A 26,958-nucleotide genomic window follows, 5' to 3' on the forward strand; every position below is an offset into this window, starting at 1 on the left:
TGGAAGACCTATCCAGTGAAGTCAGGAGGGTGTTAAAGTCCCTGACTATGACTTTATTGCTGTTGATCTCCCCCTTAAAGTCCTTAAGGTTATTATTGATAGGCCCTTATTTATTGCCATTTTAATTCTTTATGCCTATGTTTCTCTCTCTATTTCTTATTATTACAGCAGTCCCTTTAACATTTCTTGTAGTGCTGGTTTGGTGGTGATAAACTCCTTTAGCCTTTTTTTTGTCTGGGAAGCTCTTTATTTTCACCACCTATTTTGAATGATAGCCTTGCTGGATAGAGTATTCTTGGTTTCAGATCCTTGTTTTGCATTACCTTGAATACTTCATGCCATTCCCTTCTGGCCTGTAGAGTTTCTGATGAGAAATCAGCTGATAACCTTATGGGAGCTCCTTTGTAGGTAACAGATTGCTTTTTTCTTGCTGCCTTTAATATTCTCTGTCTTGAATTTTTGGCATTTTAATTATGATGTGTCTGGGTGTTCTTTGGGTTCTTCTTGCCTGGGACTGTCTGTGCCTCCTGAACTTGTGTGGCTTTTTCCTTCACCAGGTTAGGGAAATTTTCTGCCATTATTTCTTCAAACAGATTCTCTATCCCTTGCTTATTCTCTTCCCCTCCTGGCATTTCTATAATGTGAATATTGTTATATTTCATGTTGTCCCCCAGCTCCCTCATACAGTCCTCCTGTTTTTTAATTGTTTTTTCTTTTTGGGTCTCTGGTTGAGTGATTTTTTCCTACCCTGTCTTCTAATTCACTGATCTGATCCTCAGCTTCCTTTAATCTGCTGTTTATTCCTTCCAATGTATTTTTTATTTCTGCTATGTCATTCTTCATTTCTGACTTGTCTTTTTTCATAGTTTCTATATCTTTTCTCATGCTATTGAGCATCCTTACAATCAGTATTCTGAACTCAATATCTAATAGATTGCTTATCTCCATTTCATTTAGCTTTTTCTGGAGACTTCTCTTGTTCTTTCATTTGGGGCTTGCTTTTTTTGCCTTCCCATTTTGGCTGCCTATTTGGGTTGTTTCTATGTGTTAGGTGGATCTGCTAGGACTCAGTCTTTTTGGAGGGTCTCTGGTGCAGGCCAATGTCAGATACTCTTTGTGACTGGCCTTGAGTACCCTTTTGGGGGCTGTCTACAACCCATGGCTTGTGGATCCCTCTGCTGGGCTGGCTTATTGTTCCCTCGGCTAGGGCTGGGTGCATTTGGACAGGACCAAGATGCACACCAAAGTCTGCTTTTCGAAGGCCCGGGTCCAGAAGCAGATCAGGCAAAGACTCAAAGCTCCCAAAGGTCTGCCTCTGCCTGTAGGCTGATTGATCTTAGTCTCTTAATGAGCCTCAGGCTGTAGACCACAGCAAGGCATAAACTCCACAGGGTGGGGAGAGAGGTTTCCAGTGGGTAGGGCAATTGCTTTGCCTCCTCCCTCCCCATGCAAAAGCTGCTGGGCTGGCAAAGGTTTGCCTGAGGAAGATGTCCTCTGCAGCACTGGAGAATGACTCAGCACAGGAATCCAGATAGCCACCCTCTGAGCTGTGTCTCCAGAGCCTGAAACCCAAGATTCTTCTCACACTGCTCTAGTCCACTCTGCCCACCCTCTGCCGAAGCCCAAGGTGAGTGGCTGCATATAACACTTTGTGCATTCACCCTTTAAGAGGGTACCTGCATTTCCAGCTGTCTCTCCCTGGCAGACCAAAACCATGCTGCTTTTTGCAGCCAGATGTTATGTGGGCATCTTTCTCAGTTCTGGTGCTGTGGGCTAGGGAGCCCAGCTTGGAGTTTAGGTCCCAGAGTTCTCAGTGGGAACTCCCCACAGCTGAGATATCCCTCCAGACCTTCAGCTGCTGCCTGTGGGAGCCCAGCCAGTCCTCTCGTACCTCTGCACTTCCTACCAGTCTCTATACAGTCTCTGCTTTAGGTTTTTGGTTATGAGGGTACTCTCCAACTCATCTTCAGTTGCAGTTGATTATTTAGTATGGTTTTTCTCTATTTTAGTTGTAATTCCAGTTTGGTCCTAGGAGAGTGTCAGTGTAGCTTCCATTCACTCTGCCACCATCATGGTTAATCCTCTCCCTGATGTATTTTTTATTATGCATATTTGTGCTTTCTTAATTTTAATTCTTGATCAAGTTAGCTAGTGGTTTATCTATCTTGATTTGTTATATTTATTCATTGGAATCATCATTTATCTTTTTATTTTATTATTTTCTGTTTTAACATTTCTTAATTAATTTTTTCTTCTTTCCTTTTTTGGTTGTTGATTTCCCCCCCAAGCTGGGTGGTTAATTCATTTACTTTCATTCTTTCATATTTTTTAATATAATTATTGAAACTGCTAATTTTCTTGTCAGGATTGTTTTAGCTGTAATCCATGGATAATAGTATGTAGTGTCACCAATGTTTTCCAATTAAATTGCAATTTTAGTTTTGATATCTTCTTTGACTCTAGAGTTTTAAGAGAGTTTTAAAATTCCAGGTAATTGGGTCTTTCTATGTTCTCAGTTGGTTTGCTTTGTGGTCAGATAATTATATCTGCATTATTTCTGCTCTTTGGCATTTTTTGAGGATTTGTGGCCTAAATATATAGTCAATTTTTGTGAATGTTTCATGAGTGTTAATAAAGAAAGTATAGTCCCTATTTTCAATGAATAGAGTTCAATATATAGTTCTTATAAAGTTAGATTTACTTTATAAAATATGTTATTTAGTCCACTCCACATGGAAAGCCCCCCTCACTATGCCCTTCTCCGGGTAGTCTCCCCATGGCTTGCCAGCCTTAAAGAAGTAGAACAGTTCTGCAATCTGTCTGACAGCTACAATCCCAAGCTCTGCCAAGAGAGTGAACATCCCTGCCTCCCACACTAAGAACCAGTCCTTGCAGAAATATTGATAGGCAGAGGAAACAGGCCTAAAATAACCAGTCATCATCTCTCACTCATTTACACTTACCAGCAGTCAAGTCAAGCACACATTTGGATTTACAAATTTCACAAAACCAGAACCTTTTCTTGTTTTTTCTTTCTCTTTTGATTCCACCAAAGTTTCCACCAGATGCTTCCCTCAGACTGCTCTATAACACCACCTGTGCAGTCTCTCAATACTGCCTTCTTCCAAGCTCAAATCAGAGAGGGACTTCCACTTACGTGTATTTCCCTGTCCTTGGCAACCTGGTTTGATATCTACAGTTTTTCCTTGGTAATGGTCCTAACACTTGTTAATTTTCTTGCCGCAGTGAACCAAAAATGTTTCTGTGCTCCAAATTATGCCAGTTGTAGAGTATTATATATTAATGTGTTAAGAATTGAATTGTGTCCTCCAAAGAGATATGCTGAAATTCTAATGCCCAGTGCCCCTGAATGTGATCTTATTTGAAAATAGGGTCTTTGCAGATGTAATCAAGTTAAGATAAGGTCATGTGTGATTAAGGTGGACCCTAATCCAATGACTGGTGTCCTTATAAGAAGGGGACAATTTAGACACAGACACACATGGGAGTAGACCATGCAAAAATGAAGGCAGAGACTGGAGTACTGCTTTCACAAGCCAAGAAACACTAGCAATTGCCTGCAACCACAAGAAGCTAGGAGAGTACATGGAACAGATACTCACTCTGAGCCCTGCAAAAGGAACCAACTTTGCCACCACCTTGATTTTGGACTTTTGACCTCCTGAACTGTGAGAGAATAAATTATTGTCATAAACCACCAATTTGTCATACTTTGTTATGGCATCCTTAGGAAAACTAATGCAATATGCTACATGTTTTTTGTAAAAAAAGGAAGAAAGAAAAGTTAATATAGATATATATTCATTTTTGCAAAAGAAACATAAAAGAACAAGCCCAAACTTCATAAAAATGGTTACACACAGAGGATCAGTTGAAAGCAAGACTTCTTTAAACATACCGTGTCATATCATTTTGACTTTACCTGTATACACATTTTACATATTTTTAAAAGAGTAAACCAAAAAGAAAATAGAGAAAACACTGAAATTGAACACAAATACAGTCAGAAGAACCCAATTATATACAAATCGATTTTATAACCACACAGAGAACAGACAGATTTCAGAAAACTTTTGAACATAACACTCTGACTGGGTATCCAGTCCAGGAGATATTCTAAGAACTGCAAAATGATCTTAAACTTCGCTTAGAAGGTTTACTGTTAGTGGTAATATTAGAATTGTAATTTGAAACTACATAATTGTTGCAAGAAAAAGCAAGTAAGTATCCATGTTGATATTCTAAGGAACCCAGATTTTCAGTGTAAGAGAAAATAAATGCAAATATATAAGATGTTAAGGAAAGACAAAAACTTAAAAGTCCTGTGGCATTCCTGTCGCTGGTATCTGATAGTGTGGGGCATGCAGTATATTGTTCAAGCCCATCAATAAGACTTTTGCATTTAGATTCGGTTTCACCAGCACTTGGTAGAAACCTAGAAAGTGCTATTATGCAAAACATCTCTAAGATATAGTTATTTCAATATCTGACAAGAATAAATGTAAGCATGAGGATGAAAGACCGTGGATTTTCTCGGCGGTCAGGGGGTGGGTGAGGCGAGGCGAGGTGCAGAAAGATTTTGCTGAATAAGAGTAGACACGTTCAGGGGAAAAGGTTACACCCCCGCCCCCCAGAGCTCAGAGTCCCGCGGGGCCGCCGCCCACCCCGCGCCTCGGCCCCGCCCCGCCCCTCCCCGCGCCTCGGCCCCGCCCCGCCCCTCCCCGCGCTCCGGCCCCGCCCCTCCCCGCCCCGCGCTCCGGCCCCGCCCCCATCCACGCCCGCTCCGCATCCCACATTGCCCCGCAGCGCCGAGAGCCGTCTGCTGCGCTGCGGGCTCCCCGTGCCTGACCCGCGGGGCAGGGCGGGCGCGGCCGAGCGGCGGGCGGGGAAAGATGGCCGCCCTGACGACCGTCGTGGTGGCGGCGGCGGCCACCGCGGTAGCCGGGGCGGTGGCGGGCGCGGGCGCGGCCACCGGGAACGGCGCGGGAGCGGCGCCGGCGCGGCAACAGGTAAGTCGAGGGGGCCGGGACCTGCCTGGTGGCGGGTGCGCCCGAGGGGGCTGCGGGCCCCGGAGGCGGGGTGCGGCCGGGCCCGGCGCACAGGCGCCCCCGCAGCGCGGCCCCCCGCCCGGGCTCGAGGCCCGGCTCCCCGCCTTGGCTTTGTCTCCTGCGCGCTCAGCCGCGTGCCCTGAGAGCCGCCTCCGAGTGGTTTGGCGTCGAAGACGAGCGGGTGGAAACCCTGGCGCTGTCCTTCCCGGGTGTGTGATCGGAAATCCTCTCGGCGACTCCGTGTCTTCCCTGGAAAACGGGAGCTGGTGACAGGCACCTCCCGAGCTGTGGACGTTCTGTCCGGGCATTTCCCGGGCACGGGGCTTGGCTGGGGAGAGGATTTTGTGCCCATGATTGGGGCCGCTCTGTGGTTGTACCTGGCGGGGATGGTCCTGGGCAGGGGCGCCCCTCTCCTCGGCGCAGGCCGGGGGGACTTGTGGGACCCAGTTCCCGACGAAGATGTTGACTCGGACCCTCCCCCAGCCCACACCTGAGGCGCGGCCCGGCCTGTCTGTGCCAGCCTCAGAATAAATGCACGGCCCGCTCTTCTCACCGCTGCCCTCGTCTACACCGTCACTGCGCCCTGGCTGAAACACCTTCCTAATTGGTTTCTATTTTCCACTCCTCCCTTCCTAATGTATTCTCAACAGCCAGGGTGATTCAGTCCAATAACGACACCCTTTTTCTCAGAACCCTGCAAGAGATTCTTGATCTCACGCACAATGAGCGCCGGCATCCTCACAGGACCTCTGAGCTGCCCCCCCCATCACCTCCTCTCCACTCCCCTGCGCGGAGTCTGCTGCAGCCGCGTGGCCCCTTGGTGGCCTCTCAGACTCGCCAACCACTCCCCTGCCTCGGGAGCTTCGTGACTGCTGTTCCCTCTGCTCAGAATGCTCTTCTCCATGCTTAGCATGTCCCTGCCTCCAGATATCTTTGTTCAAATGCCATCAGCTCAAAGATTCTTTTTATGATCTCCCCAAACTGAATGCCCTTACCCAACACGTCCTGTCCCCTTTTCTGGTTTTCTTTTTCTCCGTAGCACTTACTACCGTGATATATTGCATATTTTATACCTATTTTTTATTGCCTTTCTCCATCCATCACCCACCCCTGCGAATGTGAACTCTATGAGGGCACAAACTTTGGGAAGTTTTATTCACTATTGTATTCCCAGCACCAAGAACTGTGCCTGTTTAGTCCTGGAACATAGTAGGTGCTCACTGAATATGTGTGGATCAGTCCAAACCTGAAGGAAGGATGTTGTGAGCTGAGGATACGTTCCATCTTTTTCTTCCTTTAAGGAAATACAATATTTTTACTTTTCAAGAAATTCTACCTTAGGCAAATTTTCTCACACATCCCCTGCAATTCTCTTTATTATTCTAACTCTGGCCCAAATGACTCAAGAAAAAATATAAAATATATACAAATACATAATATGTAAAATATTTTTTAAACACTTTAAAAATATTTTTTTAAATGTATGACCCTAGTAGTTTAGCCACCTTGTTGGCTTTCTCCGTGATACTTTTCTGGCTTACTTTTAGTTCAAAGTTTCTTCCCTAAATTCTTATAACCGTGTTTGACTTACTGATTTGCAGTTCTCATAAGTTTCTTAATATTATTATTGATGTACACTTTATCACTCCACTACAGTGATTCTCAGAGGTTTGTTTTCCCAGGGGTTGGACCAGAATCACCATGGAGCTGTTTCAAACCCTGGCATTTAGCAATGTCTGGAGACATTTTTGGTTGTCACAACTGTGGGGGTCTGGGGAGAGGTTATGTGGCACACTAGCATCTAGTGGGTAGAGGCCAAAGAACAGCCTCCTACAACAAAAAATTATAGGTCCAAAATATTAATAGTGCTGAGGTTGAGACACCCTGCTTTAACCCTCTCAGCACTTTAGGAAGGCAGAGCCTCATAGTTGACAGTTGCAGCCATGGTGGGGTAGAACTCCTCAAGGGTGTTTGGGTTTTTAAAAAAGGAATTAGAATCTCTGTTGTACCATACTGTGATTTTGGAGGAATTTAACTGTGTGTTATCCATCTTTGTACTTCCCCCCCACACAATGATACACTCAAATTCTGTGGCCTAATACTGAACTTGAATATTTGTTATATGATTACATGAAAAAAATGTTCCTCCTGACTCTAACAGTGAAAGCAACTAATGTTTTCTTAAGATAAATTATTCTAATGACAAGCTCATGATAGTAGAGATGTCCGCCAAAATATCTACTAAAGTTCCCGTTTTAGTCTTCTAGGGCTTCCATAACAAAATACTACAAACTGGGTGGTTTAAATAACAGAATTTTTTTTTTTCCAGTTTTGGAAGCTGGGAAATTCAAGATCAAGGGGCTGTAGGGGTTGATTTCTGGTGAGACCTCTCTTCCTGGCTTGTGGACAGCCACCTTCTTGCTATGTCGGTGCACATGCAGACGGAGAGATATCTCTGATGTCATCTCTTCCTCTTCTTCTTAGGGTCCCAGTCCTATTGGATTAAGACCCCATCCTCAGGACCTCATTTAACCTTAACTACCCCCTTAAAGGCCCTGTCTCCAGCTACAGTCACAAAGGAAGTTAGGGCTTCAACATATGAATTTGGAGGGGGGACATAATTCAGTGCATAACAGTTCCCTTAAATGATTTTGGAGTGATTATCTTTGAAGTTTTAGAAATATTTTATATTGTATTTTATCGCACAACCTCTGTAAGTTGTGAAATCCCATAAAGCTATCACCCATTATAATAATGTACTCCATGCTTTTTAATATTTGTGTTTTATTTGGCTATAATTCCCCACAGCCATTGCCTTCCAAGACTGAAGACTACAAGTCTCTGGCCCTCCAATCAAGTGCCATTTTCCACTTGGTCATTTTAGCTGTTGAACTGTGACTTCTTTTTGAAAGATCTCTAATAGTATCACACTAGGGTATTCCTGGTTTTGTACCAGGATAGGGCTGCATCTTCTGGGTTTTTTGTTTTGTTTGTTCCTAATGACCTCCCTGTGATGGCCTGTATTTTATGGCACTTGGCTGCCTGGAGTAGTTCTTCAGTAATAACTGCATTCCTTCTCTGACTTTAAATTGTTATGCAGAACAGATTTTCTCTGGAAGATCACACACAACCATAGAACTGCGTGTGTGTCCTGGTATAGTAGACTGAAGAATGCACACCACCCCCTACCAAAGATAGTCACATCCTAATCCCTAGCACTTGTGAATATTTCACCTTACATGATCACAGGGACTTTGCAGATCTGATTAAATTAAGGATCTTGAGTTGGGGAGATTATCCTGGATTATCTGGGTGGACCAGGGTATTCACAAAGGTCCTTATGAGAGGGAGGCAAGAAGATCAGAACCAGTGGTAGGAGATGTGATGATGGAAGCAAGAGGATGAAGTGATTTGAGGAAGGGACCAGGAGCCACGCAATGGAAGGTGGCCTCTAAAAGCTGAAAAAGAGGTAAGGAAGTGTGTTCTCTCCTGAAGCCTCCAAAAAGAAGTCAGTCCTACCAACATCTTAATTTTACTCTTGACCTCCAGAAGTATAAAAAAATAAATTTGTGTTCTTTCAGCCACAAAGTTTGTGGTTTGTTATAGTAGCAACAGGAAACTAATACACCAGAGAAGACTTAAATAGGCCTAAGATTTTGTCTTTACAAAACTCTTTGAAACTCTTTGCAAAAGGAAGTAAAGGCAAGGTAGAGGTATAAACTGCTTGCCCAGATGTTGAAGGCATCCCTGGCATTCACATAGATCCCCTCAGCAAAGGCTGGGAGACTTATTGGTTCAGACATCTAAGAAAATCTCTGAACAACCAATCATTAGCTGACAACTAAGCTAACCAAGCAGAGAGTTCAGTGCCATGCAAACAAAGCAAAGACTTGCCTGAATTTATTCAGGAAAGTAACTAAACAAATAGCAACAACAGCAAACCTTTGGGGGAGAGAATTTCATTTTCAGAGTTGCCACATTATGTTATTTAACAAGTCTAATTTTTAACAACAACAAAAATATGAGATACACAAACAAGAAAGTATGGTCCACACACAAGAGAATTTTTTTTAAAAAGGCAGTAAATTAGACTTCCTTAAGGAAGACTACATGTTGGACATAATAGACAAAGACTTTAAATCAGCTATTTTAAATTTGTTCAAAAACTAAAGGAAACCATTTCTAAAGAACTAAAAGTGTGAGAGTGATGTCTTACCAAATAGAAAATATCTTGAGATAAAAATTGTGACAAAGGAGTTAAATAGAAATCTGGGCTCAAAAAGTATAGTAACCCACAGGAAAAATTCACTAGAGGGACTTAACACTAGATTTAAGCTGACAGAAGAATCAGTAAACTTGAAAATAGGTCAATTCAGATTATCCAGACTGAGGAACAGAATGAAAAAAAAAGAATGAAGTGAACAGCTGGCTGGAGTGGCTCAGGTGGTTGAGCATCATCGTGTGCACCAAAAGCTTGCAGGTTCGATTCCTGGTCAGCACATACCTGGGTTGTGGGTTTGATCCTAGGTTGTGCACAGAAGGCAACTGATTGATGTTTCTCTTACATTGATGGCTTTTTCTCTCTCCCCTTACCCCCTTCCTCTCTCTAAGCATGTTCTCAGGCGATGTGCGTTGAAAAGTTGCTGGTTTGATTCCCAGTCAGGGCGCATGCCCGGGTTATAGGCTCTATTCCCAGTAGGGGGCATGCAGCAGGCAGCCAATTGATGTTCTGTTCTCACATGATGTTTCTCTCTCCCTCTCCCTCTTCCTTCCTCTCTCTCTAAAAATCAATAAAAAATCTTAAAGAAAAAAGAAGAAGAATGATGCGAGGCACCATCAAGCATCATATATAATGAGAGTCCCAGAAGGAGAGGAAAAAGGGGGAAGGGGAAGAATATTTGAAGAAATAATGGCTGAAATCTTTCCAAACTTGATTAAAAATATTAATCTATATGTTATTGGAACTCAGCAAACTCCAAATAGAATAAACTCAAAAAGATCTATCCCTAGACACATTATAATCAAACTAGAAAGACAAAAACAAAAAGAAAATCTTGAAAGCAACTCAACCCACACAAGAGATCCTCAATAAGATTAATGGCTGATTTCTCATCAGAAACCTTGGGCTCCAGAAGGCAGCGGGATGACAGTCAAAATGCTGAAAGACAAGAACTGTCAACCAAGAATTCTATGTCCAGCAAAATTTTTCTCTAAAAATAAAGGATTCTGCATCAAACTAAAAGTCTTCTACGTAGCAAAGGAAACCATCAACAAAATGAAAAGACAATCTACTGAGTGGGAGAAAATATTTGCAAATCGTATATTTTATACGGGTTTTATATCCAAAGTATATAAAGAACTCATACAACTCTAGCAGAAAAACAATACAATTAAAAATGAACAGAGAGAACAAATTGATGTCTTTCCAAAGAAAACATACAAATGGCTAACAGGTACATGAAAAGGTACTCAACATCACTAATCATCAGGGAAATGCAAATCAGAACTACAATGAGATAATACCTCGCACTTGTTAGAATGGCGGTTATCAAAGAGACAAGAAGTAACAAGTATTGACAAGGATGTGGAGAAAAATGAGCCCTGTGCACTGTTGGTGGGAATATAAATCAGTACTATGGAAAATAGTGCAGAGGTTCCTCAAAAAATAAAAAATAGAACTACTTTCTGATCCAGTAATTTCACTTCTAGGTATTTGTCCAAAGGAAATGAAAGCATTAACTTGAAAAGATATATGCACCCCATTTTCACTGTAACATTTACAATAGCCATGCATGTATGAATGGATAAAACAATCTCCTGAGAAACTCCATTATTGACATTTAAATCTCTGAAAAAAATTCCACCTTCATCTCTTACCATTTTTATTATTGAGGATAAGCTTATTTTTATTTTTTATGCAGAATGATGGCTGTTTTGGTACTTCAGGTGGAATTCGTTCTTTTCAGCTTCAAAACTGGAAACAGAAAGTTAGTCGGCCTAAGAAAGCAGAATTCATACGCACAGCAGAAAAATTTAAAAATCTGTAAGTATAAGAACATTATCTTCAAATAATATTACTAGTCATTTTATTATGAACAATGTAGACAGTTAATTCTACTCCACCCTGTCCAATCCCACATTACGTTACAAAATTCTGGTCACTAGCTTTTCAAAAAGGTGGGAAGTGTGAAATAGACAAATGATAATAGACTAATATAAAGTTAATTTTAAATAGAGTTATTTAAATTTTATTTATTTTTACCATTTTGATCCAGTGTATTTTAAGGGAAACAAAACAATTATTTTCTTTAGATCTCATATATCAAATAACAAGATTGAATACATTTTCACTTAGCAAGGTAAACACTTGGTAAATTTTTTTGAGTGAATAATTTTACTGAAAAGTCTGTACCCTCAAGTTATTTTTTTGAAATGCCCTTTTATTTGGCCTCCCTCCCATGGTCTCTGCTCCTTTCAGATCCACCCTGCACATTATGATTAGGCTAATTGAGAACTTTTAATTTGTAGTGTATATGTATTTTTTCTTTAGATAATTAGTGATACGTATTGAATGTTCAGTGTTGCCAGCAGCACAGTGATATGATATGTATCATGAGGAGTGATAAAAGAATTAGAATTAAAACTGCTTTGAAGTTATGCAGAAAAGGAGACTTGTAAAAAATGGTCTCTGGACCAGAATTAGTGGCAGTTGTCTGCTTAGAAATTCTACCATTAAAAAATACTGTTTGAAATTTGGAAAGTTATACTATAGCTTTGGGAGATTGAATTCTCAATTGCATTCATATAATACTTATGTAGTACTTCTAGTACTCAGATTTTGAGAAAATACAGTTTTATTTCTTTGATTTCCAAAATGTATAACCGTATGTAGAATTGGACTCTAGGTTAGGGTTTCTGGTTTATGTTTCTCTCTAGATAGGTAATCTACCAAGTGGTTAATGTCCATAAATATAGCAAACCAGTAGATTGTACCGGTATTGATAACTTGTCTACCAGTACGTATTGGTTTTACAGCTCTCATTCAGCTTTTTTCATGTCACAAAGTTTTGAAAAACTCATTGGAAGAATATTAAAAAAATCCATGGGAAGAATATTTCTATCCAGCGATTCCCATTGCATACAAAGAAAAAAACACAATTTGTAATATAATTCAGTTTTATTTTCAGAATAGTAATATATTCACATGGTTTAAAAATCCATACATGTCAAAGGGTACACAGTGTAAGGTCTGTTTCACCCATGACCTCAGACACCCACCCACTTCCCCTCCCCTTACACAACCACTATTTTTAGTTTCTTGTGTATCGTACCACAGACATTTTCTAATATGTGCTTATAAGGAAATAAAAATACATATTCATATTTTGTCTTTTTTATATAAATGGTAACATCTGTTCTGGATCTTGCTTTTTTTTTCTTTTTAACTTAAGAATATATCTTAGATACCAAGGAATTGTTGACCTTGTCAGGCATGATAATGGCATGACAGTGATGTAAGTCAAATATCTATAATCTCCAGAGATGCACACTGAAGTATGTTGGGGTGAAGTTACAGAATGTAGTGGGTTTAATTTAATATTTAATCAAATAGTAAAAAGAAAAGAAAGATAGATGAGCCCCAAGAGAGGAAAAAGAGGTAAAATTGTTGACTCAGAGTGATAGGAGTATTATATCATTTGAGGATATACAAGGGGAGTCAGTTTACTATTTTCTACTTTTGGGTATGACTAACATTTTCATATGAACTCTGTTATAAAAAGTATATGTCTTGGAGATCTGTTCCTTATCAGTATATGGAACACAGTACCACTTCATTGTATTCCAGTGTATGATTGTGACATAATTTATTTAACCTGCTCCTTAGTGATGGACATTTAGGTTATATTCAATCTTCTATAATAACCAACAATGCTGCAATTAAGTGCAGTATTCACATAGGTCCACATTATTTTGCATATGTGTGAGTGTATCTTTAAGATTTCTTGGAAGTAGAAATTCTGGAAGTAGAAATATTCCTGGAAGTAGAAATTCTGGGTCAAAGTCATACAAATATGCACTGGTATATGCCAAATTGTCCTCCATTGACGATTTACGATTTCACCAACAATGTATGAGAGGACCTATTTTCCCACAGTTTTATCATTAGATTGTATTATTTAAACTTGTGATTTTTTTTGCCAGTACTGTGTTACCATGGTATAGTTTTAATTTTCTTCTGTTGTGAATGAGGTTGAGCATTTTTTCATGTATTTGGCAATTTGTCTACATTATTATCTTTTGAATGTCTTTATAGGTTAATATTTGTAATCCAGGAATGGCAAAACATAATTTACTTACCGTCATTACATTTCCTTTGTCAATGCTAGGAATTTCTATTTGATTATAGTAATTTCCCCTACCCCCACCCAGAGCCTACATGGGCTTCTGAGTCCTCAGCACAGGACTCCAGTAGCCACCCTCAATCTATTAGAGTTGACCTGCAGGTTGAAATCTAATTGACATCTCTGTTCTACCCATTGCTTCCTCTCTGAAACACAAGTGCTAAGTTATGATCCCCTCAGTCTTTGGGGCAGCCAGGTAGGGCCTGGAGCAGTCTCATCTGTTTGTCCCAGTATGCCTTAAAATATCAAATTTTTCCCTATATGTGCCAAAGTGATAAGGATTGGCAACTCTGCCTTAGATAGTTGCTCCTCAAGTTGAATGAAATTAAGTCAATGACCAGAGATACTCCACTACTCCTTAAATCCAGTATTAGTGGAGAAGTAGTCATATTAATTTGTACCTTCTGGGAGAAAGAGAACAGGTGTTGAAAAAATAGATTTCTTTTGTCCAACCAAAAAAGTTTCTTGATAGTACAGTGTTTGTTTTGTTTTACCCCAGGATTCAAACTAACATAGACCTTTTTACTGGTAGACGGACTAAATCTAAGAAGCTTTGAAGTAAATATAGACCGTATCTCTTAAATATACTAAAATTTCTGTCTTTATAGATTGTTTGCCTCTTAAAGTTTTAGTTGTATTAATAATATTAGTACCTTGCATTTCCATAGTACATTTTTACTGTATAAAGATCCTTTGTATATATTATCTCATATAATGTTAATCACAGCCCTGTTGGGTAGTGGAGAGCTGTTGTTATTCCCATTTTAGTGATGAGGAGATTCATACCAGGAAAGGGTAAATGACTCGGTGTAGGTTACAAAGTTAACAGTATCTTCTATTTAAAGCAGCCATCACCAGTGGCAGCCACTTTCAGGCCACAGTGAGACTGAGTTGGAATCAATAGTTAAAGGCTTATGTATTTTCAAAGCAAGTCTGTGAATGTATTTTCTTAAATTAACATTTTATAATTTAAATATTCAAATTATTTGTGATTTTAGTTGAACTTAACTCTTTCTAACTACTATTTTGACTTCTTAGCCTTATTATTCAAGTGATTATATTTTGACTCCTTAGATAAATGAATCCAAATATAAAGTTCTGATTACTGTGTCTTCATATTTTAAACAATTAAAATATATTTAAGTCATATTTATACCATTTGTTTCTTTTCCTAAAGAGTTATTAACATAGAAAAAGATAAACACAGTCATTTCTACAACCAAAAAGGTGACTTCAGAATTGAGCATAGTATGCTGGAAGAATTGGAAAATAAATTGATTAACAGCAGGAAAACAGAAAGTAAGTTGAGTTCATGATGAACAAAAACTGTTCAGATAAAGTTGTAGTTTTGCCCTGTGCTTTGTATTTGTGCATTGACTGTTATATTTTCTATCAAGATACTTTCTAGTTAGTAATGTTTGTCTTTTTTAAAAAATACTTTTTAAAGATTTTTTATTTATTTTTTCGAGAGAAGGAAGGGAGAGAGAGAGAAACATCGATGTGAGAGAGAAACATCGATCTGCTGCCTCCTGCACACTCCCTACTGGGGATCGAGCCTGCAACCCAGGCGTGTGCCCTGACGGGGTATCGAACCAGCAACCTTTCAGTGCACAGGACTCTGCCCAGCCAACTGAGCCACACTCACCAGGGCATGAGTTTGTCTTTTAGGGATATGTATTTATTTTGACAGGTTACTATTTAGTGATTCTAGCTGGATTGTTTTCTGTGTGTATTTCTTCCAATTTAATAGGAAAAAGAGGGTTTTGTTTTTTGGTTAACAAACTAGTTAATGTTATTAAAATTTCTTAAACAGATATTAATTTCTGGGCTATCTGGTCTTAGCTCCTCACTCTGGTATTGTTGACTGAGACCTGGGCTAAGAATACAGCGACAGAGTTAGAACCCATACTTCAATAATAGTATGAAGTGATCAGATCACATAATCCCGAAAACTCGAGTTTTCTTGTCTGTGATATAACATCTACCATTTCTACCTCGGAGCTGTCCTATGTATCCCATGAGATAATATATGAGAAAGTGCCTTATAGATTGTACAGAAATGTTTTATTGTTTGCTATGAATATCAATCGTTGATAGTATACTAACTGTTGGCCTTAAAAAATAATTCTACAAGAATACCTTCTTTCATTGTAGCTTTTATATGTTGAAAAATTCTTAGGTCATAATAAAAAACTGCTTAGCATTGTTTAAAGGAAAAATAATGGTTATCAACTAACTAAGCCTTATAAAATATTGACTTATATAGAGATTGTACTGCTTATGGTTAATCCCCATTAAAAGAAGTTCTCAGTAAGTTTTTTCTTTCAGACTATAAGATTGGATTATTTTAAAAAGTCATCTTTTGTCAGGTAGTGGCAAGAATCAGTCTCCCTCTTCGGTTTGAATGACAACAGAACCTAATATAAAACCCAAATTTTCAGTTCTCCTCTTTGATTCATAGAGAAATCTAAACATCTCTATTTAATATTTCTTCGGTTCCTTCAGTTCTTTTGTAGACACCTGAGAGGCTGCTCTTTCTGTCTCTCAATCATGCCACTAAATAGTGTCTCCATTCTCTGTATTTTAAGTCACTTCATTTTCTCTTTTTAAGGCAACTTTATTTTTATCTTCCTATTTCTTTTTCTGCTACACTTTTGCCTCTCTTTATTCACAATTTCTGTTTATCTTATCTAGGAGGGGAAGGAGTGCACTTAGTATAAGGATATAGATGTTTTCCCTCCTCGTATTACAGCCCAGAAGTAGTAAATACTGTTTCCTTAACTCGAGTATAGTCTGCATTTATGTAACATTGTACTTAAATGGCTTGGCCATATAGAGTGGCAGTTGCAAATGAATAAATAAAAGATCACTTTCCCTATAGTAGTGTCACTGTAGCTGATCAAACTGTGGCAAAAACAAAACCACAAAAACACTGTCCTAACTACTTAACTTTACTAGGGAAGTTTCTTGACTTAAAGTTCCAACAGTGAATAAGACGTTATAAAAATATATGGGATAAAGTTTCTGCTTTTCTGGGAACACTTGAATTTTAATTTTAAAAAAACCAAAGTCATATACACATAGGTTTGTTTTGGATATTAGTATTGGCTCCAGGCCTATAGGTACACTTTTTTTTTTTTTTTTTTTAAATTGCTTTTAAGGACTTTTGAACTGAGCTTTTGGTGCTTTGTGCTCATTTGTGAAAACATTAAAAAAACATGGAGGGGCATAAATAAAGTACCCACAAGTGACAAAATAACATTACTATTATATATATATATTATATAAATATAGATGTATGAATGTAAATATGTCATTTTGGCCTAATAACTTAAATAAGTACTAAAATAAGATTATTACTTCAGAAAGAAAATATGAAAGAGGAATTCAGTCTTTCTGCCCCTGATACAGAACATCTGAAAATGTCTTTGAGACCCTCCTCTGTTTTTCAGGCTTTATTGTGGGCCCAACATTTTCAGGGTGGTCCTTTGGATGAGCTTGGCAACTTATAGTGTAGATAGATACCACTGAATGGCACCTGAGGCACTTCGTCAAGGCTGTGACAGTGACACTAATGGGTATCACTAGTTGCTCACTCAGAAGATGTGGTTAGATAAAATTAATTCTCATTAGGAAGTTTGTCAGTATTCATAGAATTAATATTCTTTAGACAGTTTTAATATTCCAAAAATAGAATTGGGATCTATTTCAAATTATGTTTCCATAAATTATAACAAATTAAAAAGAAAGAATCTGTGGAAAAACAAAACATGACTAAGCCTCAGCTACTGATCCATGTATTTAAAACAACATCTAATAACTCAGTCTCCACAGAGGAAAAAAAGGACATTTCCTTGGCACAGGTTATAGTAAGATTTAACCCACTGTGATTTTAAATACTGGAGGAAATTGAGAAATGCTTTATTTAGAGAAAGGGTACTTATTAAAATGTTCAGGCTGTTTTCACACTTAAGTAACCATCTTTTCATTATTTAGTTGCTCTTGGTTATGTTTCACTAAGTGAAGATGATCTGTCTCAGGTGTAGAATCCTAAATTGTTACCATATTTGTCATAGGATTATTTTAAAGTACATACTTCTTCCTTATAGGAGCAAAAATCCAGCAACAATTGGCCAAAATACACAACAATGTAAAGAAACTTCAGCATCAGTTAAAAGATGTGAAGCCTACACCTGATTGTAAGTACCTTTAGATTTTATATTCTTTCTTATATATTAGTATTTTCTATTGCTCATTAGAAAAATTTATACTTTTCTAATAAGAATTTTCCTATTTGGCATTAATGGAACTAAGCCCTACTTTACTGGTTAGGGACTGTTATGGACACATCGGAGAACTGTCTATCTGATTTTATGTAGTTTTTTAGCTTTAAAATGCTATAAATCCTCCCCTGGCTGGGTGGCTCAGTTAGTTGGAGCATCGTCCATACACCAAAAGGTTGCAGGTTCGATTTCCAGTCAGGGCACATACCTGGGTTGTGGGTTCAATCCCCAGTTGGGAGGTAACTGATCTATGTTTCTCTTTCACATCAGTATTTCTCTCTCTCTCTCTCTCACAAAATCAATAGAAACATATCTTCAGGTGAGGATTTTTTTTCCCGAATGCTATAAATCATTACAAATTACGAAGTGGGCAGCACAGGTATTAGGGTCATTTATAGGCTAGTGGATCTGTGGCATGGAAAGATTCAGATTCAGCCAATGAAGAGGGAAAAAGACTGATTTCTTGATTTAGCCTAGTGCTTTTCCCATTATTTGCTTCTTGAAATAATTACCTTTTAGAGGCATTTTGAATATGTAAAGAAATGGTTAAATACTACTGGGGTAAATACTAGTCATTTGTAAAAAACAAAATTGTATCCTTACCTCTCTACTTACATCAGCATTCATTCCTGAAGGATCGAAGCGATAAAGTGCTCAAGATGAATGGACTTAAGAATTAGACAGATGTTGAGTCAAATTCTTGATCTATCAGTTATGTGATTTTAGGCAAGTTACTTGGTTTTTCTGAACTTTCATTTCCTCAGCTCTAAAATGGAAATAACCAGAGAACCTAACTCATAGGGTTGTTGGGGTCGTTGAGGGGATGGACTGAGACAGTGCACATAAAGTACTTGTGCAGTGCTTATAACATAGGAAGCAGTAAAAATTGGCAGATATGAATATTATAGTTTGTTAAGTTAATATATAAAACCATAAAAATACTAGAGGAGAACATAGGTTAATATTTGTATCATTGTATTATAGTTTATAAGAATGACAAAGGTCAGAAACCATAAAGAAAATAGTGGGCAAAATTGACTACTTAAAAAAAACAACACAAATGCATAAGGAAAGTTGAAAGACAAGTTAGAAAAATATTAGCAATATATGTGACTTAAAAAACATATACATCATATATAGAGTTTCTACAAGTTAGAGCAACAAAGGTAAATAACCTAATAGAAAATGGACAAAAATTATAAGGTCCATTTTATAGTGAAACAAATACAAAACATATAAGAAAAAAGTGCTTAGGCTTCTTAACGATCACAAAAAATGTCCATTAAGTCAGTGGTGATAAGTGTTTGCCTTTCATTTTGGAAATGATTAAAAGTACCTGGGAAGAAGCACTGTCAGGAACTGTAAGTTGGCAGAGCTTCTTTGAAGGACAATGTGATGGTATCTAGCATACTGGAAAATAAGTATCCTTTTCATTTAGCATTTCAAGTTTTATCAATTATCCTCTAAAAATACTTATTTGAGCATGCAAAAAAATACATGCAAAGATATTTATTACAGTGTTGATTAGTTGGAGAATTACTTAAAGGTTGATCAGTTGGAGAATTACTTAATGATTTGAGGTAGATTGAGATAATAAAATAACATGTCAGTTAACCACAATATTTTGTTAAATAAAAACTGCAAGTTACAAAACAGTATGTATAGTATGAAACATTTTTTGTAAGCAATAATATTTAATGACATGTACACATAGGAAAAAATTTGTAATAAAATTATAATCATGAAAATTAGCTTTTTATAAGCACATTTTCCTTATCCTTTTGGCTAAGAAATGTTTTTAAATTAAGGAAACAGTCAATTTTTTACATAATATTTAATTCTTAGTCATACTGAAATGATGTAACATAATTTTTTTTTTTTTTACAGTTGTCGAAAAGCTCAGAGAAATGATGGAAGAAATCGAAAATGCAATTAACACTTTTAAGGAAGAGCAGAGATTGATGTATGTTTTAAACACACTTTAATATGAAATTATTGATTTATATATATTTCCAATAACTCTCCAATAGGTTGTTATATATAAACCACTTTATTGTTACATAACCTTTTTTCTTTTGTGTTAGGTTTTAGGTTTTAGACTGCTTTTCATGTTTAAAGTGAATATTCATTTATTTCTGGACACTATAAAATCTCAGATAAGAATTTGAAAGATTGTTTTATTCTCTGAGGAAGCTCTTTCAAGACTTAGATTTATAAATGTTAATAATGTTCAGTGGAGAAGATGACATGAAAAGAGCAATAATTTAAATAATAAAATAATAAAGGGTTAGTATGGATTGGTTTGTATCTTGTTATTCAAACTTTATTTTTGAAATTTTAGATATGAAGAACTTATTAAAGAAGAGAAAACAACTAATAATGAGTTGAGCGCCATATCAAGAAAAATTGACACATGGGCTTTGGGTAGTTCAGAAACGGAGAAGGCTTTCAGAACAGTGCCAAGCAAAGCTCCTATAGACAAAGGAACACCAAGAACTCTTCCAGAAGAAGTGGTAGATTTTGAAAAATTCCTCCAGCAAACAGGAGGGCGCCAAGGGGGCTGGGATGATTATGATCACCAAAACTTTGTGAAGGTGAGGAACAAACATAAAGGGAAGCCAACTTTTATGGGAGAAGTTCTAGAACACCTTCCTGGAAGAACACAGGATGAAGTTGAACAGCATGAAAAATGGTATCAAAAACTTCTGGCCCTAGAAGAAAGGAAAAAAGAGGTAATAATAATTATAATAGCCATTATTTGTTGTATATTTCTGTGTTCCAGACACTTTGCTAAATTCTGTAACATTTATTAACTTTACAGCAACTCCACAAGGTATATTGCAGTTTTCCCCCATCTTATAGAAGGTGAAACAGGCATTGAGAGGTTAAGTAACTTAACTAAAGGAACTACAGTTGGACGTTCTCAAGGCCAAACATTTCTACCCCAAGAAATAATACAGTGGGCCAGAAAAATTCTGATTGTGGGCAAAACCCTCTGTGTCCACCAGAAATGTGGGAGATCCAGCATCTTACCAGCAAAGGCCACATGGTTTTCAATTAAAAATAAAAAGGCAGTAGAAAAAATTGACTCTTCAGAGTTTCATTGAAGTTTGGAACTTCAGCCCCATTGCTTATTTGAAAAGACTCAAAATTTTGACTACCCCAGAGGAAAGAGTAACTCGTAAATGTAGTAAATATTTTAAAAGTTCCATTTTCACAAAAATACTATTCTGGCTTTGGTTTAGTTAGGTAATTCTTTGCTGTAACTACTGTCGTGTGCCTTGTAGGGTGATTCGCAACATTTTTGGCTTCTACCCACTAGATGCTAGTTGTAAAAAAATGTCTCCAGACTGCCAGATGTCCCCTAGAAGGCAAAAATTGCCTCTAGTCGAGATCTATGGGTTTAGATACTCTAAGTTTGAGTCACATTTTTTGTAGACTTCAGCTATTATAAACTTCAACTCGCTTGATGTAACAACAAAAGTATGACTATTTAACAGATGACATAACTAAAGAGCATTAAAGAAATGATCCCATGTTCAGTCTAAATTTTTAGAGGAAATAGCTGCGGTTTATTGCTTTTTCTCTCCTAAGTAAGTTAAATATAGGAAGATTGAAATTTGGGACTTTAAGAAAATTTTTGAAACATAAGTCCTTTTTGAAAATTCAAAATAACAAGCTATTAGGAATTATTTGGTTTTTTTCCCTGGATAATGAAAACATGGGGTCCCTGGACCAGCAAAGTCAGCATCACCTGGGAACTTGGTAGAACTTACCAGGCCCCAACCGCATACCTAATCCAAACTCTGGGAATGGGGCCCAGGAATCTATGCTTTAACAAGTCCCCTAGGTTATTCTATTATAAGCTAACGTGTAAGAACCACCTCTCTAGGGGAAAAGAACAGACGTAGTGCCTCATGTAATAAAGGTAAAGCACCTTGATTCTAGCTTACTCTTCTTGTTCCCAACCACTGTTTCTTGATATTTGATGATTCATTGAATGCAGGGGTAAGGTAGGAGGGGCTATGAAAATGGAGGTTCCATATACTGAAGTAGGATATAGGGGAGAAGGAAATTTAGGGGAAAGCATCAAACTGTAGTTTTAAATCTAGTCAGTTTAAGATGCTGAGTAGGAGATTTACTATTTCTATCTCCATTTGCCTAAATAAAGATACTTATTTTCAGTCATGCCCTGAACTTTCTGGCCTGAGTACCCTAGCTTATCTTATTCTCACTTTCTGGAACCTCCATTCTTTCGTTCCCCCTCAACTCCCAGCTATCAAAATCTGCCCTGATAAGATGCTGCTTCCTTCTTGCCCACTCAAACATAAGTAGTCCCTCTCAGAATTTCCTACTAACACTTTGTTTATACTTCTTTTATGGTGTGCTATAGCACATCATAATATATTCTAGATATATACACTAGAATATATTCTAGTATTTATGCATATATCTTACCTAGAACAGTGCTACTCGAACTTGGTCCATGGACTGGATGTAGTGATTGAACTAGAATCACTAGAAAAAATTCCACTGGTTAAAAAACAAACACAAACAAAACCACTTGGAAACCTAAGTAGCCAGCATCCTGCAGTCAATATTCCTTCTAGAAAGATGAACTTGAGGTTGTATTTTAAAGTGCTTTTGGTTATTAAGATGATTTTTCTCTTGCTATGTTTTCTTAGTCTATTCAGAATTGGAAAACTAAAAAGCAGCAAAAAAAAGAGGAAATGTTCAAGTTAAAGGAAAGGGCAGAGAATATACCTCTGCTTTTTCATAGTAAACAAGAAGATAATCAACAGCAAAAAGAAGAACAAAGGAAGAAGCAGAAATTGGCAGTGGAAGTCTGGAAAAAACAAAAAAGTATAGAAATGTCAATGAAATATGCTTCCCGGTTAAAAGAAGAGGAAGAGAAAGAGAAAAGGCAGCAGAAAGAGCGCCAACGCCAGTTTAAACTAAAATTACTACTAGAAAACTACACCCAGCAGAAGAAAGAACAGGAAGAATTTTTAAGACTTGAAAAGGAGATAAGGGAAAAGATAGAAAAGGCAGAAAAAAGGAAAACTGCTGCTGATGAAATTTCCAGATTTCAAGAAAGAGTGAGTAAATATGTTTCCTAAATAATTTTCAGTGCTTCACATAGAGGTATTACTTCTAGATTCAGTTCAGGAAAAAGTGAGTGCTTTTGATATATTAGGCTTGTGCCTACCAAATGTGAGTAAGCCACGCTCCCTCATTTCTAGTAGATTATAGTCTAGTGGGGGAAGATAGATGTGCAAGTAGGTTTCTGTATAATGTGGTAAATAGTGTGGTGATTAAGGTGTGGACATAGAATTTTAGGAGGCGGATATGCAGGGAGGGAAGCTTACCATAGCTATTAGTATCAGAGAGAAGTGATACTTGAGTTGAGTCTTGAAGGAGAAGAAAGGGGAGATCTTCCCTAGCAGAGGGAATAGCAATGAATGACAGCCTGGAGGAGTGTAACAGTGGTTTGTGGGGAAGCCATAAATGCTTCAGTATGCTAAGGGCATCTAGTGGAAGGCGGGAACCAGCAGGAAACAAGGCTGGAAAGGTAGCCACAGGCCAGGCTCCCTTTTCTTTGCCAAACTGACTGGTTTTTTCCCCATAGGTGATTTCCTTACTTGTTCACTGTCTATCTCCCACCATAGTAGAAGCTCCACGAGGGCAGAGGTTTTATCCTTTTGTTCATTCCTGTCCCCTGTACATTGTAGATACCCAATGCATACTTAAAGGAATCAAGGTTATTGCTGAGAGGTAGGATTATAAGTGATACTAAACAAATATATACAAGAAAAATGCTAATCAAGGAGATTATAATCTTATCAGACAAAGTGGAATTCAGTCCAAAGAGTTTAAAAAGACAAGGAAGTGTACTTTAAAATGAAAAATTCTTGATTGATGTTTCTATCTCTCTCTCCCTCTCCCTTCCTCTCTCTGAAATCAATAAAAACATATTAAAAAAAAATAAAATGAAAAATTCTTAACTGTTATGAATATAACTGTTATGAAATGTTATATGCATCAAAATACATAGCAATAATATTCATAAAGCAAAAAACAAGGGAAGTACAAAAAATGGACAGAAGCACATTATTAGTGGAATTTCTTTTAGACTCTATAAAGAAATCTCCCTAAAACAAAATGCCCCAAGTATGAGAGACCTAAAATCAGACATACGTGTATTGATAAGCAAAAGTGGGCTTAACTAATCTATTAAAAGAAAAGGAGTTTTAGATTGAACCATAAAATAAGAGATACCAAAAAGAAAGTGATTCCGAAAGGATGTGCATGTATTGCATTTATATTCAAAAGGAAATAAACCTTTACTCTTGTTGGAAAAGGTCAGTATTGAGGGAATATTGATATTTAAGGTGATTTAATTTTACTTCCACCCAACTAAACAAATTCTAGTTAATTTTACTTTCTTAACGTCCCATTTTTTCGTTATCTGTTTTTTAGGATTTACGTAAACTTGAATTGAAAATTCTTGATAGACAGTCAAAGGAAGATGAAAAGGCAGAGAAACAAAGACGACTGGCAAAATTAAAAGAAAAGGTATTCTGTACTGAGATTAATTTATTTTTACTGTTATTATCCTAATTCCTTAAATTGTAAGGATACAGACATCCATTTTCTTTATATCCAGCTTGACTTCTATACCCTCATCTTTAAAATTTGTACTTATTTAGCATAGCTTAGTACAATTTAAACAACTATTGTTTGAATTCTACCAACTTGCATTATAAATGCCTAATTTTCTTTTGTTCTAAATTCTCTCTTCCTTTCTTCATTGTTTTTATGTGAGCCTTTATTTTAGACCTATGGCAGCTATGAGCATTGCTTAATCTCGGTGATACTCAGAGCTTAATGATATAGGAGACTCTCATGGATAAAACAAAGAGCTTACTGGTGGTTATTTATCCTAAATTTATTGTCTGGCTATATCACTATCACACTTTGCTGCATTATATTTCCCTCCTAATAGAAATAGAATAAAATAATTGAACTAGAAAAAATAAACTAAAATAACAGTTTATTAATAGATTGATGTCCAAATTTTAATTTAGCTGTATAAGCACAATGAGTTTACTGAAGAGGTTATTAACAGTTTTACTATCTAGTTAATATCAAGTATTTTTCTTAAAACTGCTCTCTTAGTTAAGATCCTAGTTACTAAGGATCTTACAGGTACAAACTTAATATTTCACATAAATTAACTGGCACTCATTTTACTTCTAATTACAGGTTGAAAACAGTGTTAGCAGAGATCCCTCTAGGCTTTACAAACCTACCAAAGGTTGGGAAGAACGGACCAAAAAGATAGGACCAACAGGCTCTGGGCCGCTTCTACATATCCCACATAGGTAAAAAGGAGTAAGAATGGGTGTTGACTTAATAATAATTTAATAACTGCACGTTTGTATTTTATGGAACTTTTGTATGTATATTATATTTTACAGTAAAATGTTGATAAAACAAATCTACATATATATATGAAAGTTTTTATATATATGTGTGTATATATTTTTTACATTTAATCTCTGCAACTCTCGAATTGGCTCACATCCACTTGGATGCGTACTTTTTGCCTCTTTCACGGTGGCGCCCACACCCTGACCTTTTCTTTTTCTCTACCTGAATAAAAGTTCTTTATAAAAAAAGTTAAAATAAAAACAATAGAAGTTAACATTTAATCAGTTAGAATTTCTATAAAAATTTCCCATGTATTTATAATTGCTCTTTTCTTCTTCTCCTTAGGGCTATTCCAACCTGGAGACAAGGAGTTTAGAAAAGAATATGAGATAATGAAATTGGCATTCAGTTGAAGGGAATGTTAGCATATTCAGCTTTAAAAGGACAGTGACTAAACCGCATGTTTTTTTAAAAATATCACTAGCCTAGACAGACTGATTATTGTGTTGTATGTGAATTGGCAGGTATTAGGTTCTAAGTGGTATTGTCATTAGTATTTCCTGTTTATACTAAGAGGATATTAAATGCGTATGTTGGCCTATTATTGATGTAAAAGTTTTTTGAATAAGTTTATGTTACAGACGGTATTTCATTTAAATACTCAGAATTTTAAAGATATTTTGTTTTTGTCATGGCACAGCGAAATAAATTGAGACAATCACAGAGTGACATTTTTCAAACCAAAATTTTGTAACATTTATATTTTGGAGGTAAGTTAGCTTGAGTAACAAAAATGTAAAGTTTTTTTGTTTTTTGTTTGAATTATGAAATAAGTTAATACTTTTTCTAAGTTTAACCAATTGGTAGTTTGTCAGTTACTAAATTTTTGTGTAATAAATATTTGGATTTGTTTGAAGCATGCTTTGTTTTATATAAAGAATATTTATATTAAAAATATGCCTTACACTTCACACCTCATATATACTCTATTATTTGTACTATTGTTAAAACTTTTGATTTCCTTCAGCTTTTCCAAATTTCCCTTCAGCCTTTCTGGACTTCACACATTTTTATAAAATCTTTGTGTCTTTCACATCTTCCTGGCTGATTCAGTTTTCTGCTTCTGTTTGCCTCAAAATATTTGTTCAAAAGAGTTAATTTTTAAATTTCCAAACTTTTGTACATGAAAACACAATGTAACAGTTCAACTCAACTTTTCATATAAAATCTTAGTTCCCAGCTTTAATTAGTTCTCATCTCATAGGAAAGTTACCATATACATAATAAACATAGGAAACTTACTTCTTATGACTTTTATCTTAGAGTATCTTTATTCGTAACTTAATACATTTAGGTCAGATTACTCAGAAATTTACTATGGGTGGTAGTCAAAACCTTTTATTTCACAGTTACTATTCAAAGTAGGTATAACTTCCAAAGGAAACTGAATTCTAATTATAGTTATTGGTGCAAAATAGAATTAACATAAAACACCCTTACTCAGGATTGCCCATTTTATTTGTAATACTCGTTTTCCGTGACTTTTTTAAATGATTAGGGACAGTTTAGAAATAAAATCTAGAACACGACAAAGGAATTAAAAAAAAAAATTGAACAGCTAGAAGTTATAGAAAAGTAAAGATTTTTATGTACTGCTTACTAACATGTTGCTCTTTTTTTGCACACAAATGCAGCTTTCAATTTCCTGCATCTAAGGTAAGCATATTGGGCAATGTGATTCTCATGGGGTTTTTTTTCTTTATTTTTATT

At 36.9% G+C, this 26,958-nt stretch overlaps 1 protein-coding gene across 1 annotated transcript; it reads left to right on the forward strand.

Moving 5' to 3' along the window:
* The first annotated feature begins 4,816 nt into the window (after positions 1-4,816).
* Positions 4,817-26,104, forward strand: CCDC112 (coiled-coil domain containing 112). The gene is made up of 10 exons (XM_081132415.1): positions 4,817-5,030; positions 10,991-11,112; positions 14,649-14,770; positions 17,581-17,670; positions 19,642-19,717; positions 20,096-20,486; positions 22,440-22,853; positions 24,235-24,330; positions 25,021-25,139; positions 25,534-26,104. The coding sequence occupies exons 1-10, from the start codon at positions 4,914-4,916 to the stop codon at positions 25,562-25,564; spliced, it is 1,578 nt and encodes a 525-aa protein (XP_080988541.1). The 5' UTR covers positions 4,817-4,913; the 3' UTR covers positions 25,565-26,104.
* Positions 26,105-26,958: the final 854 nt, after the last annotated feature.

This window comes from Miniopterus schreibersii, assembly GCF_964146895.1.
Source record: "Miniopterus schreibersii genome assembly, chromosome: 3".
NCBI lineage: Eukaryota > Metazoa > Chordata > Mammalia > Chiroptera > Miniopteridae > Miniopterus > Miniopterus schreibersii.

Bases quoted from the DNA above. Each gene is read 5' to 3' on its own strand.
- CCDC112 (XM_081132415.1), top strand. From the start codon at position 4,914: ATGGCCGCCCTGACGACCGTCGTGGTGGCGGCGGCGGCCACCGCGGTA. The intron at 11,113-14,648 runs GTAAGTATAAGA...CTTTTCCTAAAG, and splicing joins GCAGAAAAATTTAAAAATCT to AGTTATTAACATAGAAAAAG. The intron at 25,140-25,533 runs GTAAAAAGGAGT...TCTTCTCCTTAG, and splicing joins CTTCTACATATCCCACATAG to GGCTATTCCAACCTGGAGAC.